This window comes from Coturnix japonica, chromosome 1 (genome assembly GCF_054131305.1).
Source record: "Coturnix japonica strain WE chromosome 1, WE-NBRP24, whole genome shotgun sequence".
NCBI classification, from domain to species: Eukaryota; Metazoa; Chordata; class Aves; order Galliformes; family Phasianidae; genus Coturnix; species Coturnix japonica.
In genome coordinates this window covers 108,370,729-108,395,320 of record NC_140663.1, presented here as the reverse complement: position 1 = coordinate 108,395,320, position 24,592 = coordinate 108,370,729, and the positions used below count along the sequence as shown (strand labels likewise).

General features: G+C 45.2%; 1 protein-coding gene across 1 annotated transcript; it reads left to right on the top strand.

Moving 5' to 3' along the window:
- The first annotated feature begins 11,568 nt into the window (after positions 1 to 11,568).
- LOC107325174 (organic solute transporter subunit alpha-like) lies at positions 11,569 to 19,038 on the top strand. Its single transcript, XM_015885769.3, has 8 exons — positions 11,569 to 11,872; positions 12,846 to 12,997; positions 13,093 to 13,166; positions 14,589 to 14,747; positions 15,527 to 15,638; positions 16,373 to 16,519; positions 17,877 to 17,982; positions 18,432 to 19,038. Exons 1-8 carry the CDS (start codon positions 11,794 to 11,796, stop codon positions 18,611 to 18,613), a joined length of 1,011 nt encoding a protein of 336 aa, XP_015741255.1. The 5' UTR covers positions 11,569 to 11,793; the 3' UTR covers positions 18,614 to 19,038.
- The last annotated feature ends 5,554 nt before the right edge of the window (positions 19,039 to 24,592 follow it).

Here is a 24,592-nt window from a genome sequence, read left to right as displayed (position 1 = left end):
CGAATGTTGGGTCTATTTGATGCCGGTAACCGAGGCTGAGTGTTGGGAGGGCTTCTGAAATGGGTCCTCCCGCTGCCCCGTCAGTGCTTAAGCTCAGTTGAATTAAACAGTGTAACCTGATGTCATCCAACTGCCCCCATTAACCCGATCGCGGAGCTGCTGCGGAGTGCCGCTGCCCTCTTGACCTGTGTGAAACAGGAGGAGGTGAAGCGTGGCTGTTGCTGGCCCAGGTGCCCTCAGGATGTTTGCTCTCGTCTGGTGCCGTGAGGAAATGCTTGTTCGCTCCTCATCTTGTTGTGCCGTACAGCAAGGCTTACGTGGGGCAGCTCTTCATATTACCAAGCTGTGGCTCAGCTGCCCGCCATCTGCTTTTTCTGTTTTCTCCATCCTCCCATGCTTCTCAGCCACTTATGGAGCCAGCAACGCTCCGGGCACTGCAGAACGCACACATTTGTGGCTGCTGGGAGTTAGAGGCAGGAGCAGTTGCTGCTTCTCGCACATGCGGGCTGGCAAACCCTTCCCTCCTTGCATTCGTTCAGCCATAAAAGCCTGGCTGCTTGGCTGCCAGCCCAATGGAGCTCCCCTGGGCGAGGTGCCCGCAGCCACACCAGCAGCAGGGCAGGCAGCAAAGCTGGGTGTCAATCAGGGCTTCCTTGAAAGCCTTACTTGCCATTGGAAAGCCTAATTAGGAAAACGTGAAGCCAGCTGACAGGTCGATGTGTTTCACTGGCTTATTAAAGGTAGTAATTAGAACGAAATGATATATAATTAATAGGAAACAACATGTAAACAATTAGGGCAGGTGGAGGACTAGTGAAGGTGTGTCTGAGTGGATGTCAGTAAGCATTGGGGCAGCAGCATGGTCTGGAGTGAGGAATTGGAAGCACAGGTGCCTCGTGCTCAGTGCAGGTCAGGGACAATGCAGTGTACAGCTATGGGAGGCACTGACTGGAGTTACACAGGAACTCTGCACACCTGGAAAAGCATTACCACCGAACTGAAGGCACAGCTCGGTATGTCATCTTGGCACGAGCCCAGGCAAAAAGAGGTGGTAACATGGCCCCCATTTCTCTCTTGCACCAGCACAAATAGAGAACATTGTTAAGGCTGGTACCGCCAAGGCAGTGTTAGGAAAACTGGGGCATGTTACGTCTGACACAGCCCAGGAACACGAGGAATGTGAGGGCTGCATCCATCCGACACAGTGAATCACTCCCCGCAGGCACGCACAGGTGTGGGAGCTGGGTGGTGCAGCAGGCCTAGTGGTCGGCAGAAAGAGAGAGATAAAAGAAATACACTAAACTGAGGGTATTTATGCATGTTTATCTTTTTACTATACTTTAAAACGTGATAATGGTACGATTAATACCACTTTGCATATCAATCAGGACCTACTACCAGAGCGCTTTTCCTCGGCTGTTAGCCTGCCCATACAGCAGCCTTGTCCTCTGCCAAGGAGCAGTCTGAAGTCGTTCTGGCCGCTGGCAGCAATGCTGATACGTGACCAGACAGCCCCACTGAGCTCCTTTCCAGCAGCACCCGAAGCAGTCATCTCACCGGGCAGCTCAACAACAGCACAGCAAAGCTGAGCTGTGCACAGGAAATACGTCAGTCTACACTGCCGCATAGCAGACCTTTACACTGCCCAGCGTATGCCTTGGAAACGGCAGCAAGCCACTGCTGTCTTCCTTATGAACAAAGACCAAGGCCTGCCACCTAATGTGGGGCAGCCTGTGGGGCCAGCAGGAGGACTGGGACGGCGGAAAGCTGAGAGGCAGCCCTGTTTCACTAATGTCCCTTTGTGCGGCTGATAGCTTCTGAAATGAGCTGCAGGCAAGTGAATGTGACACAAGGACCTGCTTGGGCACTGGCAGGGATAAGGGAAGATTTCCTTCCTGCTGCAGGAAAATGAGAAGACAGTGGCTAGGAAGGGGAAATCAGCAATTAGGCACCAGCTGCAGTGCGTTTCCTATCACAAAAGGCATGTTCTGAAAGGAACATCCCCACTCTCCAGTGAGGGGAAGTTTTGAGGAGGGCGTTTTGGCCCTGGATGCCAGCAGGGCCACTCTTAGGCTGTGCCTTCCAGGTGCCAGCAAAGTGCTGGTGGTGCTGGGACATTGCTGCTAAGGCCTTGCTCAGCCTGCAGGGCTGGGTACATCACTCCTGACCTGGGGGTCGAGAGCTGCGTGCCCTGTGCTGTGCGCACACACTGGGCAGGATTTCCTTGCCTATGACAGGATTAAGTAAATTCTATCCAAATCCTCATCAGACCTGACTGTGCTTAGCTCGTTAGCACTAAGAGGTTTTGTGAGCCTTAAATCGGTGATCCCTTTAGCGGAACCTGCAGTGGCAAATGGCAAGAGGAGAGGATGCTGCAGCAGGGTGCCCTATCCATCATGGAGACGATAGGTCTGTGGGTTACCGTGGGATCTCGCTGCTCCCTTATCCCTGTGAGTCCTGCTCCCTCTCAGGGCCACCCAGCTTGAGGGATAGGCAGAAATCCCCGCGGGCCGTTTGCTCTTGGCTTTCAGTTTCAAGGTCAAGCTAAACCCGGCCGAGAGAACAAACTAAGGCACAGCGGAGCCGCCCGGATCATGCCATGGGGCTGTCCTCGGGGGAAGAACAGCTCTGCGATAAGTGATGGAGCTCACTCTGCTCTCCTACGGCGGCCGAGGTCGGGGCCGCCTGGTCGCTAGGTGGCAACAGCGGCTAAGGCCAGGCAGGGCCGCGTCCCGTGTGCTGAGGGAGCCGGGGGATTTGACTGCAAGGTGTTGGACTGGGCACTGCTGCGCTCTGACTGAGCACACTGGGCACTGCCCTGTTCCACTTCCCTCTCTCCCTTCCAAGAGGGAAGGAGAAATCCCTCTTGACCCCCACCTCACTACAACCACCTTTCAGGCAGCTGTAGGGAGTGAAATGGTCACCCTTGAGCCTTCTCCAGACAGAACAGTCTCAGGAAGAATTTAAACATGGCAGTGGCAGGGATGGACCTTACCTTAAACCTCTCGCACGGGCTCACTGCGACTGACAGAACAGAAATGCCACTGGTGACACTGAGCAGCAGGAGAGCAAGCATGGAACACTGACACCAGTTCACTAGTGAGGGCTGGAACAGATTGCACAGAGAAGCTGTGGTGCCCCATCCCTGGAGGTGCTCAAGGCCAGGTTGGATGGGGCCCTGGGCAGCTGAGCTGGTGGGGGGCAGCCCTGACCACGGATGGGGGTTGGATCTCGATGGACTTTAGTCTCTTCCAACTCAAACCATTCTATGGTTCTGTTTCTATGTTAGTTAATGCCAAGTGAAGGAGGGTTTATACATTTTCTCCATCACAGCAACAAATGTGTTCATCATAGGTAATGTTTTTACACCCAGTACCATAGGAATTAATGATTCACCACTTAATTTCCTCTTCCCCTACTCCCTCCACCTTTCTTTTGCTGGTCTTCAGCCAACTGAAACATCAGGTCTGTAATGACTTTAAGCACCATTTATGCTGCCATCACGGCAATTTAAATTGTCACTTTCTATTAAAAGGTCTAACTCCAAATGGTTGTAGCTGAAAGCATCGGCACTGACAGTGCAATTAAATAAAGAAACTCTTTTCTTGGGATGTCAGTGCAAACACGCTTTAAATAAGGGTTCAGAAGTACCTTGCTAATTTTAACTACAGTATAGCTTTCTAGTGAAGAATAATACCTGAATCAGGGGAGATTTTTCCACACTGTGTGACAGTTTTTATTGTCATAGTAAGAGACTTAGAGGAAAGACATGCCAAAGGAGGCCGGCAGTCTTTGAAAGCCTTTTAACCATGAACATAAATGGTGCTGTGAAGGAGAAGCCATAATTTCCCATTGTAAACCCGTGAAGAAATGTTTATCTGATTTGCTTGCCTCAAGACAGCTTGTAGGAACAGTTCACCTTATTGGGTGTGCATACAGTACTTTGTCTACAGCTATACAGCTTACCTTTTAGAAATGTGCTGTGTATGGTGAGCTTTGTGTACCTCACAGAATTGTGACTATTGTTTTTACACCTGTATGGGGTGCAGAGAAATGCTTTTTTATAGAGGTGGAAGAACAAGTAAACTGTGCTCAGGTTTTCCAGGGAGATGTGTGTAGCAGTAACTTGCCTGTGACAAGTTTTCTTTACCTATTCCCTAAGCTTCACTGTGGCTAGGTGAAGCAAGATCCTCACTACTCCATGCTCCTGCTCCCCAGAAGAGCCTCTGGGGCCTTTCCATCAGCAAAATGCCCTTAGAGTCTGGATGTCCTGTGTGCCTTCATGTGTGTGAACAAGGTGGCAATGACAGGATGCCAAATTCCCCGGCGCAGTCCTAGGGAGGTTGTGGAATCAGTGTCCCTGGAGGTGTTCAAGAGATGTGCAGGTGTAGCACTGAGGGACGTGGTTAGTGGGCATGGTGTGTGATGGGCTGACTGTTGGACTATGATCTTGGAGGCCTAGAATCTTAATGTTTCTGTGTTTCTATGATCTCCACCCTACGCCCACTGCCACTGTGGATGATATCATTATCCACCCTGCTTACGATGGGTAACCATTGTGATGAAGGTGATAATCACTGCAACGGACACCCTTTCTAAGAGACAGCCTGTCTTTGCCCACATACACTTGGTGATCGCATGACACAGGGCCTGGGCCCAGTGGTGTTTCAGTGTGTTTTTGTGCTCATCCTGGAGCAGAAATATGCCCTTCACTCTGCCTTGGCTTCTCCTAGCACAGCATTTATTTCAACTGAGGGGACAGGGCTGGCCAGCTTCACAGGGCCTGTGCAGTCCTCCGAGCCTTGTGGCCTGGGCATGTACATGTGTACCTCCATCCTTGTTCTGCTGGATACATCTGCACAGCCTTTCCCTGAGCCACGCTTTAATTCCCACACTGGAGCAGGCGTAGATTCCTACTAGCACAGCACTGGCTCTGGGTTTTGGCCTCTCTGCTCCTTACAGGGTGTCTTTCGTTTTGAGACTTTACCCAGGTTGTGCAACTGATAGGTAATATTTGTTCTGTCAGTTCTTATCACAGGGAAACAATGCTTCCAAAGAGGCAGATAGGCTGGATTGTACAATTAATGTTTTTTTGATAAGTTTGTCAGAACAACCCTGACGGAAGGGAGTGGTTCAACCCTCTAATATCCAAGGGACCGACTAAGTTAAACGTGCCTCGCAGCTGAGGGTATGCAATGTAAAGGTGCCTCTTTTGGCTGCACAGCTTTTCTACTGAGACTTGACCAGGAAGAAAGAGACACATGCAAGAGGTACACAGGTATACTGATAGGCCAGAGAAATACCTATGTTTTTTAAGTAGGCATTTATAGACCAGTGTATTCCAACAATGCAGCTGACATTGTAAAATGGCTTAGTAGGCATTACAGCACATATATGACGGGAGGCTGAGAGAGAACTGGGACTGTTCAGCCTGAAGAAGAGAGGACGCAGGGGGATCTTCTTCAAGTATGTAAGTACCTGATGGTTAAAGAGGAGTAAAGAGGATGGAGCCAGTCCCTTCTCAGTGGTGCCATGTGACAGGATGAGAGGCAATGGGCATAATGAAACACAGGAAATTCCATGTAGACATAAGAAGAATTATAACTTTTTCTTCAGTTGTGAGGGAGGGAGAGAGCCTGGACACCAGCACACAGCTGAGATATAGGCGCTCTCCATGGACACACAAAAGCAGCGCATCACTTAGATGCAGGCAGATCTTTAACCTCCTGAACAGGGTATTGCCTTTGCTGCATCATTGCTTACTAGAGACTCCCTCAGCTGGCTCCACACGGTTGTATCCAGCTCAGTAACCTTACAGCGGGAGAGAAACAGCTTCCACAGAGGCTACTACAGGCAGCAGGAGCTGCAAGGCAGCAAGCAAATAACAGCACAGAAGCACCCCTTCTTCCAGTATTGTAAGAATTGTGTGAAGAAGCACATTAATGCATCTAGGAATCATACTGGGCATGTAACAGCACTTTGCTTTACAACTATTTTTAAACACCTGGGGCATTATACCTGACTTTGTAAGAGGGAACAGGTTTGTCAAGTGTTGCAGAAAATATCCCGAGCATCATTAAAGCATAGTTTTGGTTTGAATATATTCTCTTCAGTGTTAAGCTGCTATAAGCCTGGTTCACAGAATTATGAGATTTAAAGACATACACTTATCTGTATACGCTTATCTGCTGAGGTTCTTGTAGAAGAGTTGACTTCAAAAACAACCCAACTAACAAAAGCAAGTGTTCTGATGTTTCCCTGCTTTCTGGAGAGAGAACTATGTGCCTTTCTGCAGGCATTTCTCTGTATCTGTTTTATTGACACTAACGTTGTCAGGCATAGTAAGTTCCGAGAGAATGTTGTCAAATGTTTATAGAAATTATTTTTAGACCATGTAATTATGTCTGTAATGCAGAAATCTAACCCTAAGTATTACGTGTCAGTCAGACAAGATAATCTTTTCTATTGCGGAACTCAAACACCCCACACACACACCTCGCAAACCCCACAGCTCAGCACTCAGATGGATTGCTGGGGAGTAAAGACTGGAGGAGGTGCAAACTGACTGCAGAGAGTGAGTGGACAGGGGATAAAAAGAACCAAAGAGCATCTGATAAATTATTCTCTGTATGTAGGAATGACATTTCTGAAACAGACAGATACCATATTGTCCAGCTGTCAGCAAAGGGCTGAAAGATGCTGGGGGAGCTGTGATAGTCGCTATAAGAAGGCTCTACTCAGCTTGTCAAGTGCTAGGAAAGGGGAAATTGGTGGTGGGAGGAGGTAACAAAAGAGGCAAGTGGAGATGTCAGATTAAGGCAGAGCCAAGAGATGCCATGTACTACCAAGCCAGAGCAGAAAGCTTACCTGGGTCTCAGTATGTGAGAACACACACCAGCAACTTAAGCACTGACATGAACAATTTACCCTCGAGAATAAAAAGATACTCTAATAAAATAAAAATAAATAAATAAATAAAAAGGGGAAAAATCAGAGGGGATGTAAGCAGTGGCTGAAAATGTTTAGCGAATTCATCAAACTCAAGAGAAAGACACACAGCAAAAAGGTTTCTGTAGTGGATAGCTCAGAGAATGACGTAATTTCTTCTGCCTTCTGAGCCTATCCAAAGTTGAAAAGCTGCCTAGGGTTACCGGGTGTGAGCCATGAATTTTCTCAGGGCAGCAAATATATTGATTAAAATGTCACGTCTGGACGCTTTCCTGATTTTTTTCCTAGCTTACCCAGTTGGGCTAATAACATTCATTATCTTTCCTTACAAACTTTGCCTGACTAGCATGCAAAACATCTGTTCTTTGGGTTTTTTAGTTTTTTTTGTTTGTTTGTTTTTGTTTTTGTTGGTTTTTTTTTTATTTCTCTTTCTTTGTGGTGACATTTTAACCTTTTCATGATGATTTTTTTCCCCCCTCAGGAACTCTGGTAGCAACATCAGAATATATGTATTCCATGTCCTGAGGTGAGATGATGAAAGGGAGGAGGAATAGGTAACAACTGCTGGGAAAATCATGGAACAAAACAGAAGTGGCCAGCACTACTGTTTCTAATTGCTCTAGAGCATCTTCTTCTATGGAGGACTATGGCTTGTCTTATGTGTTTAAGTACTTAAAATGGAAGGATACAACAAATTAACATTTTGAACTAAGTGGGATGAGTGTGTGTAAGGAGTGGAAGAAAACTGCCTTCAGATAAAACCAGATATGTAGATAGTGGAGGACAATACTCGTTACAGCCATTCCACTTCAAATAGCTTCTCATTCCTAGCAAGCCTTCTCTAATTTGCTTTATGCATCATGTTCCATTCCGGTGAATAATGAGAGTTAACACTGTCAGGAGCACATCAATGTTGCTTGGGTAGAACTGCACTAGAAGGTGGCATTTTTTCTGCTTTTTGTTTTTTTTTATGGCACCAGATGAAATGAAATGATGGATGTTAGATTCCAGGTGAAGGTTTGAGAGGACAGAAGCACACAGAAAATGAAACCAGAATATCTACATGTGCACTCACTACCGCCATACAATTTGTTTTAAAGGTGGTACGAACCTGTTCTTTCAATTATTCCTTGAGGTCTTTGTGTAGTAATATTGTATTGTGACTCCATTTTGTCTTTGGACAGGTACAGATATCTTGCTGTAACCTCTAAGAGCTGCTATGGTTTACAGTCATTGCGGTTCTTTCTATTCAAGAAATAAGCTGGTTTGAAGCCATCTTTTGGCTACTATAAATGCAGATAACACAGTTATGCAGTATATATCTCTGTAGATGAGTCCTTTAACCCTGTACTTTGGAATGAAGTCTACCCACGCATCTGCCCAATCACAGCCATTGTGAATCTACTTCATTATATTCACAAGATGTGTATTCTGCTGATAATTTATTGCTAATAATTTCATCTCCTTCCTGTGAATATGCGGACAGATGTGAAACTGAGGTAGCTTTCAAATAGAATCAAACTAAAACCTGTATTCCTCTGATTTATGAGCTCATATCTAACACTGCTTGGAAAGCAACAACTAATGATCGTTCTGGAGGACAAAGAAACGGATCATATAAGCATGCAACAAGTTCATAGAATCGTAGAATCATAGAATCACAAGGTTGGAAAGGACCTTCAAGATCATCCAGTCCAACCGTCCTCCCATTACCACTGCTACCACAAGCCACTAAACCATCTCTTGTAGCTCCTCATCCAGATGCCTCTTGAACACTGCCAGGGACGGCGACTTCACCATGTCCTAGGGCAGGCCATTCCAGTGCCTGACCACTCTTTGAGAGAACAGAGCTCATTAGCTTCTACTTGTAACATTACTCTCAAACCGAGCTTCAGAATGTAATAGGTTGTGCTTATATAAGGGTAAAAAGTGTGGTTTCAGAATGTAGCTTTGATTTTGTATGCACACAGTGCTCAAGCTGTTGGCACAGGCAATCTCATTGGTTGTGCAACTAAAACTCATGCTGACGTTTTGCATTCATACATGTATATGTATTTCTTCATATATTCTTGTGCAAAGTCTGCTTCAACATACCCCTAGTTTTCAAGTCTGTTCTGTCTTGCTTCTTTTGTTATTATATTACAGCTTTCCAGTTGTGTGTGTATACTTTGTTTTCTGTTTCTTTCTTTTCTTCTTACCAGTAAAAGCAATTCAGGAGGAGAAAAGAGCATTTCTGTCATGTTATAACCTGTAGGAAGAAATGCATGACCTGTCTTGCCCAGCACCTCTCTGCTGTGGTAAAAGCAGTCTTAGTCATTAACTGCAGAGTGCCTGACAATTTCTTCCAGTAGAATAACATTATACCTTATAAAGAGACCCCTACTTTCCTCTCTAGGAAACAACTGTAAAGCATGACCTCGAGCATAGCTGTACTGACGCTTGATAACCTGCTCCAAAAGAGGGCCCTTAATTCTCAGAAATCTCGTCAGCCATCTTCTAGGATTTGGGGATCATAAATTAAGACTGGAAAGGAAAAAACAAACAAACAAAAAAACACCTACAGAAATTTACACTAGGGAAAGAATGCCTTAATCCTAATCTATTCTTCATGATGCTGGAGATCCATGAGGTTTGTCTTTACCCACCACTGTCCTTGGCCACATAGCAGATGCTCACAAAATGGCACTTACTTGGTCCTTAAGGTGTATTTGTCTTACTGCTCATCAACACTCCTCTGGGGAAAAAGCCTCTCCCATTGCTGAAGAGCTCTGCAATCAAATATATGTACTTTATCGCAGCAATGGCAGAGAAAATGCACTTCCTGCCTCTATTCTACCTCAGGATGCTGATTGTTGGCTCACCGCCCTCACCATCAATTTAGGCTCCTAATTTTATAAGGTTCTGTCAGCTCTTTGTTCTACTGGGAAGTACTGTGATTTCCTTTCTCTTCTACTGTCACATCCAATTGCTCACAAGGTACTTAAAAAATGCAAGGTGTGGCAATAATTACTGATGCCTGCTTGAAAATGTAACGATATACAATGAAAATAAGATAGATTGATTGATTCTGCTTCTTTATTTCTCTCGTATACCTTGACTGCCAGAAACTGATTTGCTCTTTTAGCAGTGACATCAAATCAAATTCCTGTTTAGGTTAAGTTTTAATGCAAGCCCCTCTCCTTTCCCTTTTACTGCCTCTGTACAGATGTAGAGTAAAAATCTCTGTCCAGGCTTCCCTCCTAAAAGCACAGTTGTAAAGCTGCTGGCACACCTGATACTCTTTTCTTTTTCACATGGAAATCTGTCCAGCTGAATGGGCATGCAAATCACAGTTTCATACTGTCACTGTACTTCTTGATTGTATTTAATTGCTACCAGGAACCCCAACTCCCATCATTAAATTATCTAACTGTGATATAGGTCTTCCTTATGTTCTATTAATGAGCCACTTTTTCTGAAATTTCCAATTTATTACTGGCAGTAGGTGAAAAGTCAATGGCTTTATTGAGGAAAAGATTAAGTCACATCTAAATTCAGCTCCACAATATACCATACCTGAGAAATCAGACTTCATTGCATTATTAAAATTGACTTGTACAGGCTTTTGGGAACTGGAACATTTTAGCTGACCGTTCTTGACTGGTCGGGTATTCAACATTTGGGGAAATCTGATATACAGTCCTATGGCACTGGAAACTGTTGATTTATTTTTCTAATGTCAACTTTTATTTATTAACTTGAACTGAGTTGAACAGAATTTTTTCCCCCAGGAAAGTTCTTTGACTGCATTGATGATGATGATATCTGCTAGATTCCCCTACAGCCATAATAGCTTAGTCTATCCTATATGTTCTATGTGATGGAGCTTAGAGTCTGTCCCGTGATAGCCCGCAGGATCTCCTAGTGTTCCATTTATGAGTTAGGACTGGCACTGGGATGTCCAGATAGGCTTGGACCCACATAATGTGACCAAGGGGCTGCGTCACCTTCTGAAAGCCAGTGTGCCTACTCCAAGGAGAAGGCATAGATGATACCAGCTCCTCCTGACTGTGCTCTGGGAAGAAAACTGCACAAGGAGCTGGGAGAAAACTGTTATACCAGTGAGACAGGTGAAAGTGAAAATCGTCATCAATAGGAGATAAGATAAACATCTGCTGGCCTTCAAAAGAGGAGCAGTAGATGAGAATGCTGTTGTCTTAGCTCTGGGGGCAGTTTCAAAGACCTTTGGCTATCTTTCCATCTCAGCAAATCCTAACTGGAGCTTTTGGTCTGACTATCCAGAATGACAGCACTGGATGGGCTGGAAGGCACCTCTAGAGATCACCCAGCCCAGCGCTAACGCAGGTCACGCAGGAAGGCATCCGGGTGGCACTGGAGCATCTCCATCAGACTCCACAGCCTCTCTGGGCAGCCTGTTCCAGTCCATTGGGATGTGTTACTCTTTTTCTTTTCCAGGAAGCAACCTGAAGGTGATGCCCAGCACAGGCTCCAGATGCTGCAGAGATCCTACCAGCAGCTGAAACAAGCATGGGGAAGCAGAGAGCCCCTTAGCGCATTCCTACCCTCCATCTGCTCTCCTTCAGCCAGCACATAAAAAGGTGCCGCTTCTCGTCTCCTCCCAGCCAAAATCAATGGGAGACCCTTGATGGAGGACACCTCGGGAAGGCTCTAGGAAGCGCTTTGCTCTGGGTGCCCGGTCGCTGGGCGCCAGGAGGCAGCGCGGAGCCCGGCGCTAATCATTAACCTCCCCGGGCTGCGCGCATCGCTGCTCCCGCACTGCCCGGGGCCGACGGCGGCTCCCCGCCTTCTTCCCGTTCCCCCACGGCCGGGGGGCAGCGCGTCGCTATGGAGGGTGAGGTGAACGGCACCTTCCTGCCGTCCTGCGGCGAGAGCGAACCTCCCTACGCTCAGGAGCTGCTGGAGAGTAAGTGCGGCTGCCGGCAGAGGGATATCCCCGGGAGGAGCGGGGGGAGCGGCCGCTGAGAGGATGACGGCCGAGAGCCGAGGGGGTTGCCATGGCGAAAGATGAGTGGAAGAGAGGAGGGAGGGCAGCCCGCAGCCGCCTGGGTGAGGGGAGAGGGAACGGGGCGGGCAGGGAGGTTTTGGCCTGACGGGGTTCTCCTACCCCACAAAACCCCCACTGAGCCTCCGAGGACTCTGCGTGCATAAGGAAGTGATGCACGAATGCGCCTTTGGACTTGTAAGGGAAGTGAAAAACTAATACCGTGTAGATATGCTGGTGTTTGTAACCTGCTTGGTAAAGCTCCTAGAACAACCTCTGTTACTCATTTGTGCTCATCTAAGAACGCTGGACCTAGAATTCCCCTTACCAAAGGGACTTTTGCATGATGCTTTGAGGCATATACTTCCTGGATGCTGCCTGTGGATTCTGGGAACATTTATTCACAAACTTAACTACTCGAATCATCCTCTGGAGTCAGTGGTCCGTGCCTGTAGCTAAGGATGAGGATCACACAGCAGCTGATGTTGGCAGGGCCCTCTGGGTCCATCTGGCCCATCCACTGCCCCAGCAGGACACCCACAGCAGAGTGCCAGGCTCACATCCCGACATCTGCAGGTCTCCAGGGAGGAGACTGCACAGCCTGTGTACAGCCTGTGCCAGTGCTCCGTCAGCTGCACAGCACAGAAGTACTTCTGGTGTTCAGAGGGAACCTCCTGTGCCCCAGTTTGTGCACACCGCTTCTGGCACTGGGTACCGCTAAAAAGAGCCCGGCTCCATCTTCATTGCACCTTTGGCATGTGATTTTTCAGGAACAGGAATAAGATGCTGCTCCAAGATGCTGTTTTTACATTAAATGTTCAAAATGCATGAATGTATGAAATGTATGAATCAGATTTCTGTTTGTGTTCTTTTCTCTTTTTTGCCCTTTCTGTAGGCCTTGACCTAGCTGGTAGATTTCTCTTTGCGATCTTGACTCTGATGACGCTAATTGCCAACCTGGTATTTATAGAAGAAGTCATTTACATCTACAGGAAAATCCCCTCCTCCAAAAGATCCATTTTAATTTGGATAAATGCTGCAGCTCCAGTAAGTGTTGTAGAAAATAATGTTGAAAATAGCCTTAACCTGGGAATCCACGTGATCCTGCTTTATCCACACAACCCTCCTCCCTTTCTCTGTAGGTGATTGCTACAACCTCATGCATTGGCATGTGGATTCCTCGCTCAACAATGTTTACAGATTTCACAGCATCGGTGTGAGTATCCTGCTCATTCCTAGATGTTGCCCCTAAACCCTGTGATTCTTCCCTTTAAACATCTGCTACTCTTGGTTAACACAGTCATTTTGTAAATTGAACAGTTGGGTTATTTTTTGTTTGAGTTGAAATCTCTTGGCATCTCCTTTATGAGAGGTGGAAAATGCTGAAGCAGTTCCCAGCACCACAGCCCCCTAGAGTGGGAGTGTCAGCATGAAGAACAGTGACTTGCATGTAATTGATCGTCTTGATTGATGATAGTTTTGAAGTAATACCCTTTCCTTTCTCTCTCTGAGTGTCATGTAGAATGAGATTCTGACCTGTGGTTTCTCCTCTGTGCTTTTGTTAATGATGAGCTGCATAGGCCTGTTATTAATGGTGGCAAGTGAACCTCCAATGAGTATATCAATGTAAAAATACTCCACAGTTGTTCTGATAAAAGCCCTCTCTGTGCATGTGACAGCTCTGACATGCAAAGCAGAATGAAGCACGGTCCCTGCTTTCTGGATGCGATGGGACAGCTCTCATAGGCAGAGCCAGGTGTGGGGAGGCTTTGGTGCTCCAGAAGGGCCGGGGTGGTTTTGGAACCACTGCAGGACCACACCACAGAGCTTCCTGCATGGCCCCAGGCCCTGTCACACTGCATGTGCAAAGAGAGTAAAGAAGGATGGAAAACAAACCGGTGGGCTTTTACTGTGCCAGAGTTTGTGTAGGTATTGCAGGATTCTGAGGACCCAGTCCTATGGCTCTTTTAGCCCACCTCAGTCTCTCTCCTCCCTAGTCCAGGCTGCAGCTTCCCATTCCCTCCCTTTTCCTACCACTCCCAGTTCTCCAGCTGCTCTGCAAGCTCCATCAAGGAGTTACCACAGCTGAAGAGGACCTCCTTTATTTGGTAGAACTGGATTTTGGTGAATCAGTTCCCTAATTCAGTATGGGATGAGGAGGAAAGGATGGCTGCGCTATCTGTTGTTCTGGGAAAGGCTGAGAACGTGCTGCTGGTGACACAAGGAGAGGTGGGTCTGTAGTAGTCACTGTTAGGGTCAGGTTTGTGTGCAGAGGAACTGCACTCCAACTGGGGCGGCACATGGGATGTTAGGTAAACGCATAAATAAACCTACTCACATGGGTTGTGCTCTTGTTGTTTTTAAGAGGAGAATAGGACTTGTTTGAAAAGTTTGGGCTAGTCCGGACTAGATCAGTGGTAGAAAAATACATCTGTAATGACTTGGGCTGGAAAAGCCACCAGCACACTTAGAGAAAGACCTGCGGAGTTTTCAGAGCTAGCGCTGGGCTTTCTGGCTTATTGTGAGGCATCAACTTTAAAGAACGTGGACTGATGGTTTAAGTAACCTGCACAGCTCTGGCAGAGGTGTATGAAAGACAGGCAGGAAAGCTAAAGCTGGCTTTTTCTCCCTCTCCTAGATTTTTTGCCATAGTTATCCACAAGTTCCTGATGATGATGATTAAAGAGTGCGGGGGTCAAAAGCTGTTCCTGAAACGGTTTGAAAATGGTCACTTCAAGATCAGCACGGGGCCCTGCTGTTGCTGCTGCCTGTGCCTGCCTGGCGTGCGCATCACTAGGTGAGTTGCCCTTTAAGATTTCCCAGCTGGAAATCTGCTGCTGGATTCCAGCCAGTTTGGCAAGCCTCACTTAAAGCGAAGGGCCTCCCTCCTTCAGAAAGCCAGTTTCAAGCTGTCTCTTAAACAGTGCCATCCCACAGGGCTGTATGCTCCTCTTGGAGCGCTGCCTGCTGGGGCTCCACCTCTGGTCAGAGTCACACCACCACTCACATGCTGCTCCCAGCCTGACAGCCTCATATGGTCCAGGGTTTTCCTCCTGGCACAGAGCACGATCTGCCAGGAGATTCCTCAGAGCACGATTCCTTTCCATTGAAAGGTAAAGCTCAAAGACTGAGCTTGCAGCATAGAGATGATTCTATGAGGGCCTGGACGTCTGTGTCAGAAGGAATTTGATGGGCACCGATTCAGGCTCATGTCAGTAGTCAGTGCTGAAGAAATCTATGGGACAGCAACATGCTGCAGATCTGTAACATCACCAGTGCATTAGTTTCTCTTTCCATGTGTGTCACCCTCTGTATTTTCTTGTGGCAGCTGAAGGATGGAGAGAGGCTCCTCTACTCTGCCTTCCTGATGGTCATAGAATCATAGAATCATAGATTTGGGTTATGATTTAGGGATATGATTTAGTGTAGGGTTGTTAGAGTTAGGGTACTGTTTAGGCTGCAGTTGGACTTGATGATCTTCAAGGTCTTTTCCAACCTGGGTAATTCTATGATTCAGAGTAGGTTGCTAATAAGATTTTTCCCTCTGTGATATATGTAAATATTTCTCTTGGTCAGGCGATCCCTCTTTTGGCTGAAGCTGGGCACCTTCCAGTTTGCTGTATTTCGACCTGTTTTCATGTTTCTGTCAACAGTGCTTTGGACCAATGGCAATTACAGCCTTTCCAATGTAAGTGAACATTTTAATCACAGACGGTCTGCAGAACCCATAGCTTTTGGTTTGATTTTAGCATCTTAGCCTACAACTAAACTGTGGAACCTGAGGGCATTTCTGACTGAAGTATCTCACCTTAGAGTGTGTCTCCTGGCCTCTCTTGGAAAGAGACTGGATATCAGTGTAGGTTGGACTCTGTAGAGCTGGAATAGCTCTAAGAATACACATGGCTCTCTGGGTTATACTCACCCTGTGTGTTGTAAGGTACATCTCTAAGGAACAAGTGTGTGCACAGGTGTGTAATCAGAAATCCTAATTCTATGCTTTTCTGCAAATGATGCCAGGTAGCACAAAGCAGAGGAATGGTACTGTGAGAGCTGCAAGATGATGGAAAACCATATCTGTTAATAATTGTGCACCTCCCCTAGATAATTCAAAATAACAGTAGTATTTTTGATGTTGTTTAATGTTAGATAAATAGATGGTGAGTACGCTCTCATGAGCCAGCTGAGTACTCTTGGGTGCTGCTGAGGTCAGACAGGGGCTATGTCATTTTTACTGTAGCTGGTAGTGCTCTGATGGTACCACACAGTTTTTCCATGCAAGCCCCAGCAGCTGTTACCGACATCAGCTTTCATGGAAACAGAAACAGGCATTTTAATGTCTGCATCATTCAGTTTGCAGCTCTGCCTGGAAATAGCAACATTTGAGCTATAAAGGTTTACAGGTATGTTTGATTTGCTTTTCAGTTATCTCCCAAAGGAGCTGCAATATGGATTAGCTGCTTCATTGCTATCCTTACCATTATTGCTCTGTGGCCAGTTGCGATCATGTTTCAACAAGTTAGGGTTCTCCTCAACTGTAAGAAGATCATCCCAAAGTTTGCTCTTTATCAGGTGAGAAATTCAGTATTTCTGATAAGAATTGATCTTGCTGTTGATGTAACACCAGCTATCCAGGTTTTTAGTCCTTTGCTTAAGGATTATAGTATTTTTTTTCCATTAAATGCACCGTGCAATGGCATATTTTTACCTGATTAAGGCTGCATCCCTTTGAAGCACTTTCCTTGGCTGTTGTTCAGTGTTAGTTTGAGACAATTTACCTCTAGTTGTTCAAGCACGCTGGAGGTGCGAGCTGTGTAAAATCCATTTATCTCTGGGCAGCTGCAAGGCTCAAAGGAAGCTTTTTAGGTGCCACATCCTGAAAGACAATGTCAAAAAGCTGGTGTGTGCTTTTAAAAACCAGGAGAGGATGTGGAGCATTGTGTGAGTGGGTTTGGTTTGAACTATTTCAGCAAGTCATTTTGTTTTGACAATATTTTTCTTGGCCATTGTGCACTTCAGGGTTAGATGATAATGAAAATACTGGCTGGGACTCAGTAAGGAACACTCAGGTAGATTATGGGCAGGGACAGGTCTACCCTCTCCCACATCGCCTAGAAGAGAGTAAAGTAGGATTCTTGGCTATACAGCCTTCTAGAACAGGACATGTAGAAAAGCTGGTGTCCTAAGGGCTCTGTTAACAAAGATCTAAACCCCTTATAAATGCAGCAAGCAGGATAGTCGCACATGCGAAGCTACATAGACGTGAATCTAAGTTTAAAATGGCAAACCCTGTGAGTGTGAATGTTTACACTGAGAGTCAGACCAGTGTCAAGACACACTTTGATATATCTGGCAAAGGCCTAGCTTAGTGAATAGTAGGTAAAATAAAGCGGATTATTGCTGAACCCAAACTGGAGAGACCTTTATCCCTTTTGGCAAAAAGGAGAGTTCTGTATAAATAACTGGGGGGACACTGCAGCTCCCTGCTGTGACAAAAAGATGAGACAACAGAAATACCATTCTTCAAGTGCTTCTTCTCACTAAGTAAGAGCATAAGCTCTTAGATTAACAGGAAGCTTTTAAGATGTTTTACTTATTACTCAAAGCTCAATATTGTTTAAAATCCCAGCTGGGAGCTCTCTCTCTGTTGCACCTCCGAGACAAAGAGCTGAGAAAGCACTACTAAAACAGAGGTTTTATTTAATACTCGCATTTCAAGCAATAGCATCCTGACCCAAAGATGAATTGTGCAGGATGGCAGGAAGCCTGGTGGGAGATGGAAGGAAGGGAGAGCAAGAAAGGAGGAATGAAGTAAAAGAATGAGCTAAAAGAGAGTCTATTATGAAAGCAGAATAGTTGTGTGAAATATAATCCTTTTATTTCTTTATTTTCTGGTAACTAAGGCATCTGTTTTCTCTTTCTGGTGCAGTTTATCCTCATTCTGAACCACTTGCAGACAGCTATTATCAACATTTTGGCTATGCAAAGAATTATCCCTTGTGCTCCTCCACTCTCTTCTCCAGCAAGAGGAGCATGTAAGTTCTTTTGGAAAGGATGTTCTTTGTTTTCTTACAAAGGTATCAGTTCAGTTCTGCTAACTGCAATATCTAGTGTTTTCCCCAGGTATGAGTCCCCTGGGATCATACAGCCTCTGGACAATCTCAGCTTGTATTTAAAAAAACATTAATGCAACTACTATAGGTGTCACAGAGGAAAAACACGATAAGGAGTTTTAAGAGTTGTGGTTAGAAACTGGAGGAAGGGAAACTGACGTGCATGATTACTGTCAAATCTGTTGCATTTTGGATGTGTAATTTATTGCATGCTTTATTGCGGAGCAATACTTTAACTCTGTAAATGATTTTGATACCAAGAATGAGAAGCACTCTGCTATGGGAAAAGAATGGTAACATTTGTTCCTTTTGCACAAAGATTAATAAAATGGTCCTTTTCTCTCCTTTTTTTTCTTCCTCTTTTTCCCCAGACATATCCCACCAGGTCCTCATCATGGAAATGTTTCTAATAACTTTAATCGCAAGAGTGGTCTATCGGAGAAGATACGATGAGCTTGACCCTCCAGAGTGTATCACTGAAGAAGCTGGGGTCAAGAAGCAGACTCCTATCCTGAATGTCACAGTTAGTGAAGATGGATTGCGAGGGCTTTAGAAGCTTCCAGTGCTCCTGTTCTGCAGGAGCTGGGAGCTCAGCTTCAGGAGCTTCTTTCACTGTGTATGGCCATAGTGCATGTCAGAACAACTTCTGACAGAAATGCCTGTGAGCTGTGCTGAAATGACCAACGAGTGGAAAGATAACCCTGTTTATTTTCCAGTGATGTGTACATGGTGTGAGTGTTTTCATACCACGTACTTTTATCTGGTTCTCCAGCACTTGATGGTAGCCAAACGATCTCAAATGTGATTTTTTTTTTTAAATTGCTATTAGAATTGCTGTGATTTAATCTAAAGCTGATCCTGTTTCATCTCTTTTGATTTCGTTTAGTTCTGTTTCAGGTAGCCTGGATTGTTGTCGCATGTCTGAAACAGCATATTCCCTTCCTGCATTAAAATATATCAGCTCTCAGTGTCACCATAGCTAAGTCTGATTGGTAAATGCTTGTTCTGAAGTCCTCAGACTGGTACGGGCTCTCCACCTACATAATTGATGGTCTCTTTAGGACAAGAAATTTTATATTGCCCAGCAGTTCACCTCCTAACCTGGTAAAAACACAGTTGCCATTTGTATGTTGTTGGCTGATGCTCTTGCTAGAGAAAGGAGATTCTCCGTCTCTGGTCTGGAAAAAGAAAGTAGGAGTCGGCCTGAGAGATGTTCTGTCACTGCTCTGTGGTGTTACGTAATACTTTGGTTCTCTGTGTGGAAAATGGGAGTTGTGACACTCAAGGTCCTCGCATTCAAGATGGGAATGAGTACCATTGAAAGGAAGGCTACAGGAATGAGTATTGTTGAAAGAAATCTCTTTCAAAAACATACTGCCCCAGCTTATCCACCCCCAAGTCTGTCCTGCTCAGTGTTTGTGCGCATCACTTCTTTTTGCTGAAAACAGTTTTGCTGCTTGTTTATTGTTTTTTTTTTCCCCAGAAGATCCTGTTGATCTTTGATGAGCCTAATTCTTTTGATTCAGCTCACTCTAATTTGTAATATGACAGCAGATTTGGTTACCCCTTGGATATGCTGTGTGTTGGGAAAGGAGGTGCAGAACTGTATGCTAGCACACGTCTCTCCTCATCTGGTCTGAACCCTAGAAGTAAATACTTCATCCATATAGCAGGAATGTTTATTCCACAGGGAGACAGGGAAAATGCTTCATGTTGGAAAAGATGTTATTAACATCCTTCACCAATATGGCATCAAATACAACTTTTCATCAGAGACGAGCGAGGCAGGTAGTGGGGCTTTATTTCTCATTTACAAGGAGCTCCAAAAATACTCTCAGTTTGGGAACTGGCTGTGGAAAATGAGATACTCCAGAAGCTTTAGCTGGTGAATAAGCAGGAAGAAGAAAAAGAAGCTGAATTCAACAGAACGTTTTGTTTCTAGATTGAGGTCAAAAATAGTATTTTCTTTAACAATGGAGGAATTCCCTGATATGAGAAAAATTGAACTATTTTTTTTGAAGTGGTTGAAGCAACTTCTATATGAATTTTCTTTAAGGAGGGCAATCCATGCAATTAATAGAGATTCTTGAGCTGCATTAATGTCAGAGAATCTACTTTTTTTTTTTTTCATTTTCCTTGAAAAATAATTTAGGTGAAAATTTTCACTCTGCTCTGGAGCGTGTCAGTAGAATTAACAAATCTGTTGATATCTTAATGTGAGAAAATTTCTTAATGTAACTTAACGTTTTGGCTATCAGCATACTCCTAATGTTGCTTTATATCAGTCTAGGGCACAGGTATATTTGTTATGTTTCTCTTATCAACTTGCGGAGCAGTACTTCATCACAGTATTGGGGATGGTTGGCTGTGAGCTGAAGAAGCTTCAAAATTGGAAAATAAAACACCTTGACTTAGTGAACTATTTTGTGAATTGCTGTGGAAAAGATTTTAATTTCTAAATTGATTGAGCGCTGCTGAAAAATGTTTTCTATAGCAGCTCTATAAAGGTGATGTCTTGGTGAGTGGGACCTCTTGCATGGAAGAACAGGTCTGTGTGCCAAACGCTTTTGAAAACAGATGGAGCATATAGAGAAATGGAGGTCTGTTTGTCCTGTGAAGGCACCTGAAGGCCTGCACCCATTCTTCTTCAGGGGCATTTATTCAATGAACAGAGACTTTTTCTTCCATAATTTTTGGTCTGCTCTCTGTCACATCTCTGAAATGTCTGCTAAATGTAGATTGTAAACATGGGTGTAGGCCTGATTTATCTGTATGTGTCACTAGCTGTTATGCTTTCGGGCAGATATTTAATACCTACTGTTGTATTCACCTGACATTCTTCAGCATTATAATGTACTATCAGGTGGTGATTGTCCAGTGGACTTTACATTTGACAGCAGGCACATTCTTTTTTACTATGTAGTCTCATTCCTGAAGTCACTTGCTTACACAGAACCCTCTTGAGAGCAAAATAGGTATATTTAAATATGTACCTAAGAGCTTTCCTGAGTTACAGCTTACATTAATGCAGTAGGTTGTGTAGCTTTATTGTTATAAATCCTTTTGTCTTTCTGAGCTTTGTAAAATAAGAATTTCTTCCCCACCTCAGACTAATAGCCCCTGCAATGTTGATGCCCATGTCTGACAAGGCAGCCATCTAGGAGCCAGTAGGCTGGGCAGCAGGTAGCCCTGCACTGTGGTACATTCGTTCAGATATTCCTGAAATGAGAACATTGCAAGTCATGGCCTCCAGGATGGACCTGAGTGAAGAAAAACAACACAGAGAGCAAGAAGTCTGGTAAACTTGCCCTAGGAGGTAAGAGAAGGGAATTTTCTATCAGCTTAGGACCAGGCTGTAGGGAATGCCTTTTCTCTTACCTCTGTTTAATTTTTTAAAGTAATTAAATCCCTCTTGCTTGGCACATAGCAAAAGGCATGTAAATAGGCTGGCCCAAAGAGGAAGGATTACAGAATACAGGAGGTCTGTGCTGCATGTGCTTAGAGAACCGTGGCTCCAAGAGCAAGAAGAGGAGCAGGAAACAGCACAAAGACAACATCTGACTTTACATCCATTTTTCATCGCAAGTTACTGCAAAAAGTGAGTTTCTGTACCTTCTCATAGACTTGCAATACACAGCCAGCAAAGGGTGTGAGCTAATTGTTACACTCCCTTCAACAAGTTCCTCATTAGGGGCAAATTAGCTGAGTTTGAAATCTGCTAATTTTCCAATCAGGATGAGTGTTTACACTTGTGATTTGGAAATAATGAACACACGGTATAACATCAAAAGCAATGTAAAGGCTAATGGCAGAAGGACCTATTTCCTTGGTATGAGAATGGTGTGTTTGTTTGGTTTCTCCAGAGGCCTGTTGCTCTCCTTTTGGTGTAGGTATCTGCTGTGTATCGTGTATTATTAATTAGTTAGTTTGATTCTGTCAGGAGCATTTTTTTTTAATGTTAATTTTGAAAAATCAAACCATTATTTTTTCAGGGCCAGGGATATTTTTTATTATTATTATGAAAGGAGCTATTTTTCTTGCTGACAAGCTAATACAGACTTTTCCAAGTTACTAGCTTCTGTTACCAATAAAGGGAGATCAAGCTGTGGCTTTAGTCTGAGTTCTGCGTACTTCAGAACACAGACTTCCTGGAGAACAATGTTCTGTTCCTTAAAAGCATTCCTGGAACAAAGATGTACTGTAGGATTTAGACAGAAGGGATGTTCAGGTTGGATCATTAACTAGGAGGGCAGATCTGTAGGTGGGAGAAATAAATGTTGCAAAACACAGGCTGTTTCTACCTTAAAATATCATCCCAGATCATCGTCGCTTTAATCCACTGTCAGATAATATGAGCATAACCAGATATTAGAATCACAGAGTATCCCAAGCTGGAAGGGACCCACAAGGATCACGGAGTCCAACCCCTGGCTCCACACAGCACCACCCAAACCAAACCCTATATCTGAGAGCGCTGTCCAGACGCTCCTTGAACTCCAGCACTGGGGGCCGTGCCCACAGCCCTGTGCATCCCGTTCCATGCCCACCACCCTGTGGTGCAGCCCCTTTCCCTGACCCCCAGCTGCCCCTCCCCTGGCACAGCTCCATGCCGTTCCCTTGGGTTCTGTTGTTGTTCACTAGAGAGGTACTGCTTACAGCAATTGTTGCTACCCCTATAGTTCAATGCATTGCATTAGCAAAACTCCACACTTCTCCACAACATCTGTAAGGAGGAGGAGGAGTATTTTGCTTCCCATGGCCAGGCCGGCCCCATCCAAGGGTACTGGATGGCCTTGTTGGTGCAAGTGCAGTGCAGCCTGGTGACAAGAAGGGTGTGACCTGGTTTCTGCAAACAGGGAAAGGAGCCCATGCCCCATGAGCAGGCAGCGTGCTGCGGGGCACTGGTGTTATCCAGACTAACCTGCAAGTAGCAGGGTGGCTTTAAGCGATTATCTGATCTGCCACGGCTTTATGGTACCTACCAGCAGCCCTCAAGCAGAAGGCCTGCTTGCAAAACCTGAGGAGGAAAGAGGCCCCTCTTTCTGCCTTGTTTTCTCCCATGCCTACAGTCAGCTATGGCAACAGTTGTCACCATGATATGGTTGAGTTTGAGGTGTATGTGACTCATCACAGGGGAATTCTATCCTTGGAACAATCCTTGACTTAACTAATCTGTTTTGAACACTTCCACTGTGTTAATTGTTTGGGGCTTTTTCTTAGCATGTTCATGGATGCCTGTCAGTAGAGCTTGGATTTCTTCCTTTGCAGAACCAGCATTTTTGCTATGCGTGCATGCCTGCCAGGCAACATTCACACTGATGGAAGTGCTCCACGCAGGTGGAACATATTTGCATTTTTATGCAAGCTGACAATTATTCCCTTTCTCAGACACTTTTTATTATTCTTTGCTTATGAATTACCATCACTTCTGTGACTGGGCTGCAGTTTTTAATTTTCCCCCCTGTTGCTATTCACCTTCCTACTTCTGTTAATGACATCAGCTGTTGCTATTTCTGTGCTTCAATAGAAATTGCTCACATCTGAATTGGTTGCTTTGGTTAGAGGTGATATTTTGTATGTCAGGTCCCCAGAGCTATGAGAGCATCTTCCCCACTCTCTCTTAAGGAATATCCCTCCGCTGCTTGTATGCAATATGAAAAAGAGCCTGAGCAGGTGAGCCTCAGGGGCCAATGCATTAAGATTCATAGGTTTGATAGGAGATGGTTCTTCATTTTTTCAGAACCTATTTATTTTCCCTGTGTGTGTTATCTGTGCTTTCAAAAAGGATCACATTTCAGGCTCTGGTCAAGTAATCCTTATTTCATGAGAAAAACACTGACCATTTTGCTCTTGTTCTTACTGAGCAGCTGCTGAGTTACAAATGACACACCTGGTGGCTGAGGAAGAAGGTGTTCTGCTGTGCCTGTTGCCCTAGGAGCTGATGGGGATCCTGCACTGCTGGGGAAGAAGAAACAAAGCTACCAGGTCACCTGTCTGCTTGTAGATTATGCTAAGAAGGTAAAGCTCACCTAGTTCCCTTCTTTCTTCCTCCCTTACGAGCTGGACACAGGCTGCTTTCTAGAGGCAACCTCTTCCTTCATGCTCGCTCTTTGAAATTCTCTTATCTGGGGCCTTTAATAACTTGAGTGTCAAAATAGCCAGGACACCACCAACAGGACTGTAGCTTTAGGACTGCCCTTTAGCCTGGCCCTTCCTCTTTCCACCTTGCTGAGAATTCTGCCTTCACCAGCACCTCCTTAAGGAATTGGCTTCTCTGGCATCCCTGGAGTCCAGCACCACAGCAGCTGTGTGCTTGCAGCGAACAGTTCACAGGCTCCAACCCCCAAACTGGCTGGTGAAGAGGTTCTTGAGCATTGAAATGGGAGCTGTACGGTTCTAGGGGGTTGGACTAGATGCCATCCAGAGGTCCTTTCCAACACCTGCAGTTCTGTGAAAATCTGCTGGTGAGCTGTTGCTTTTAGCTTGTGATTTGCTGTCTGCTGAGTTGCATGCAAAGCTGATTGGTATCAAT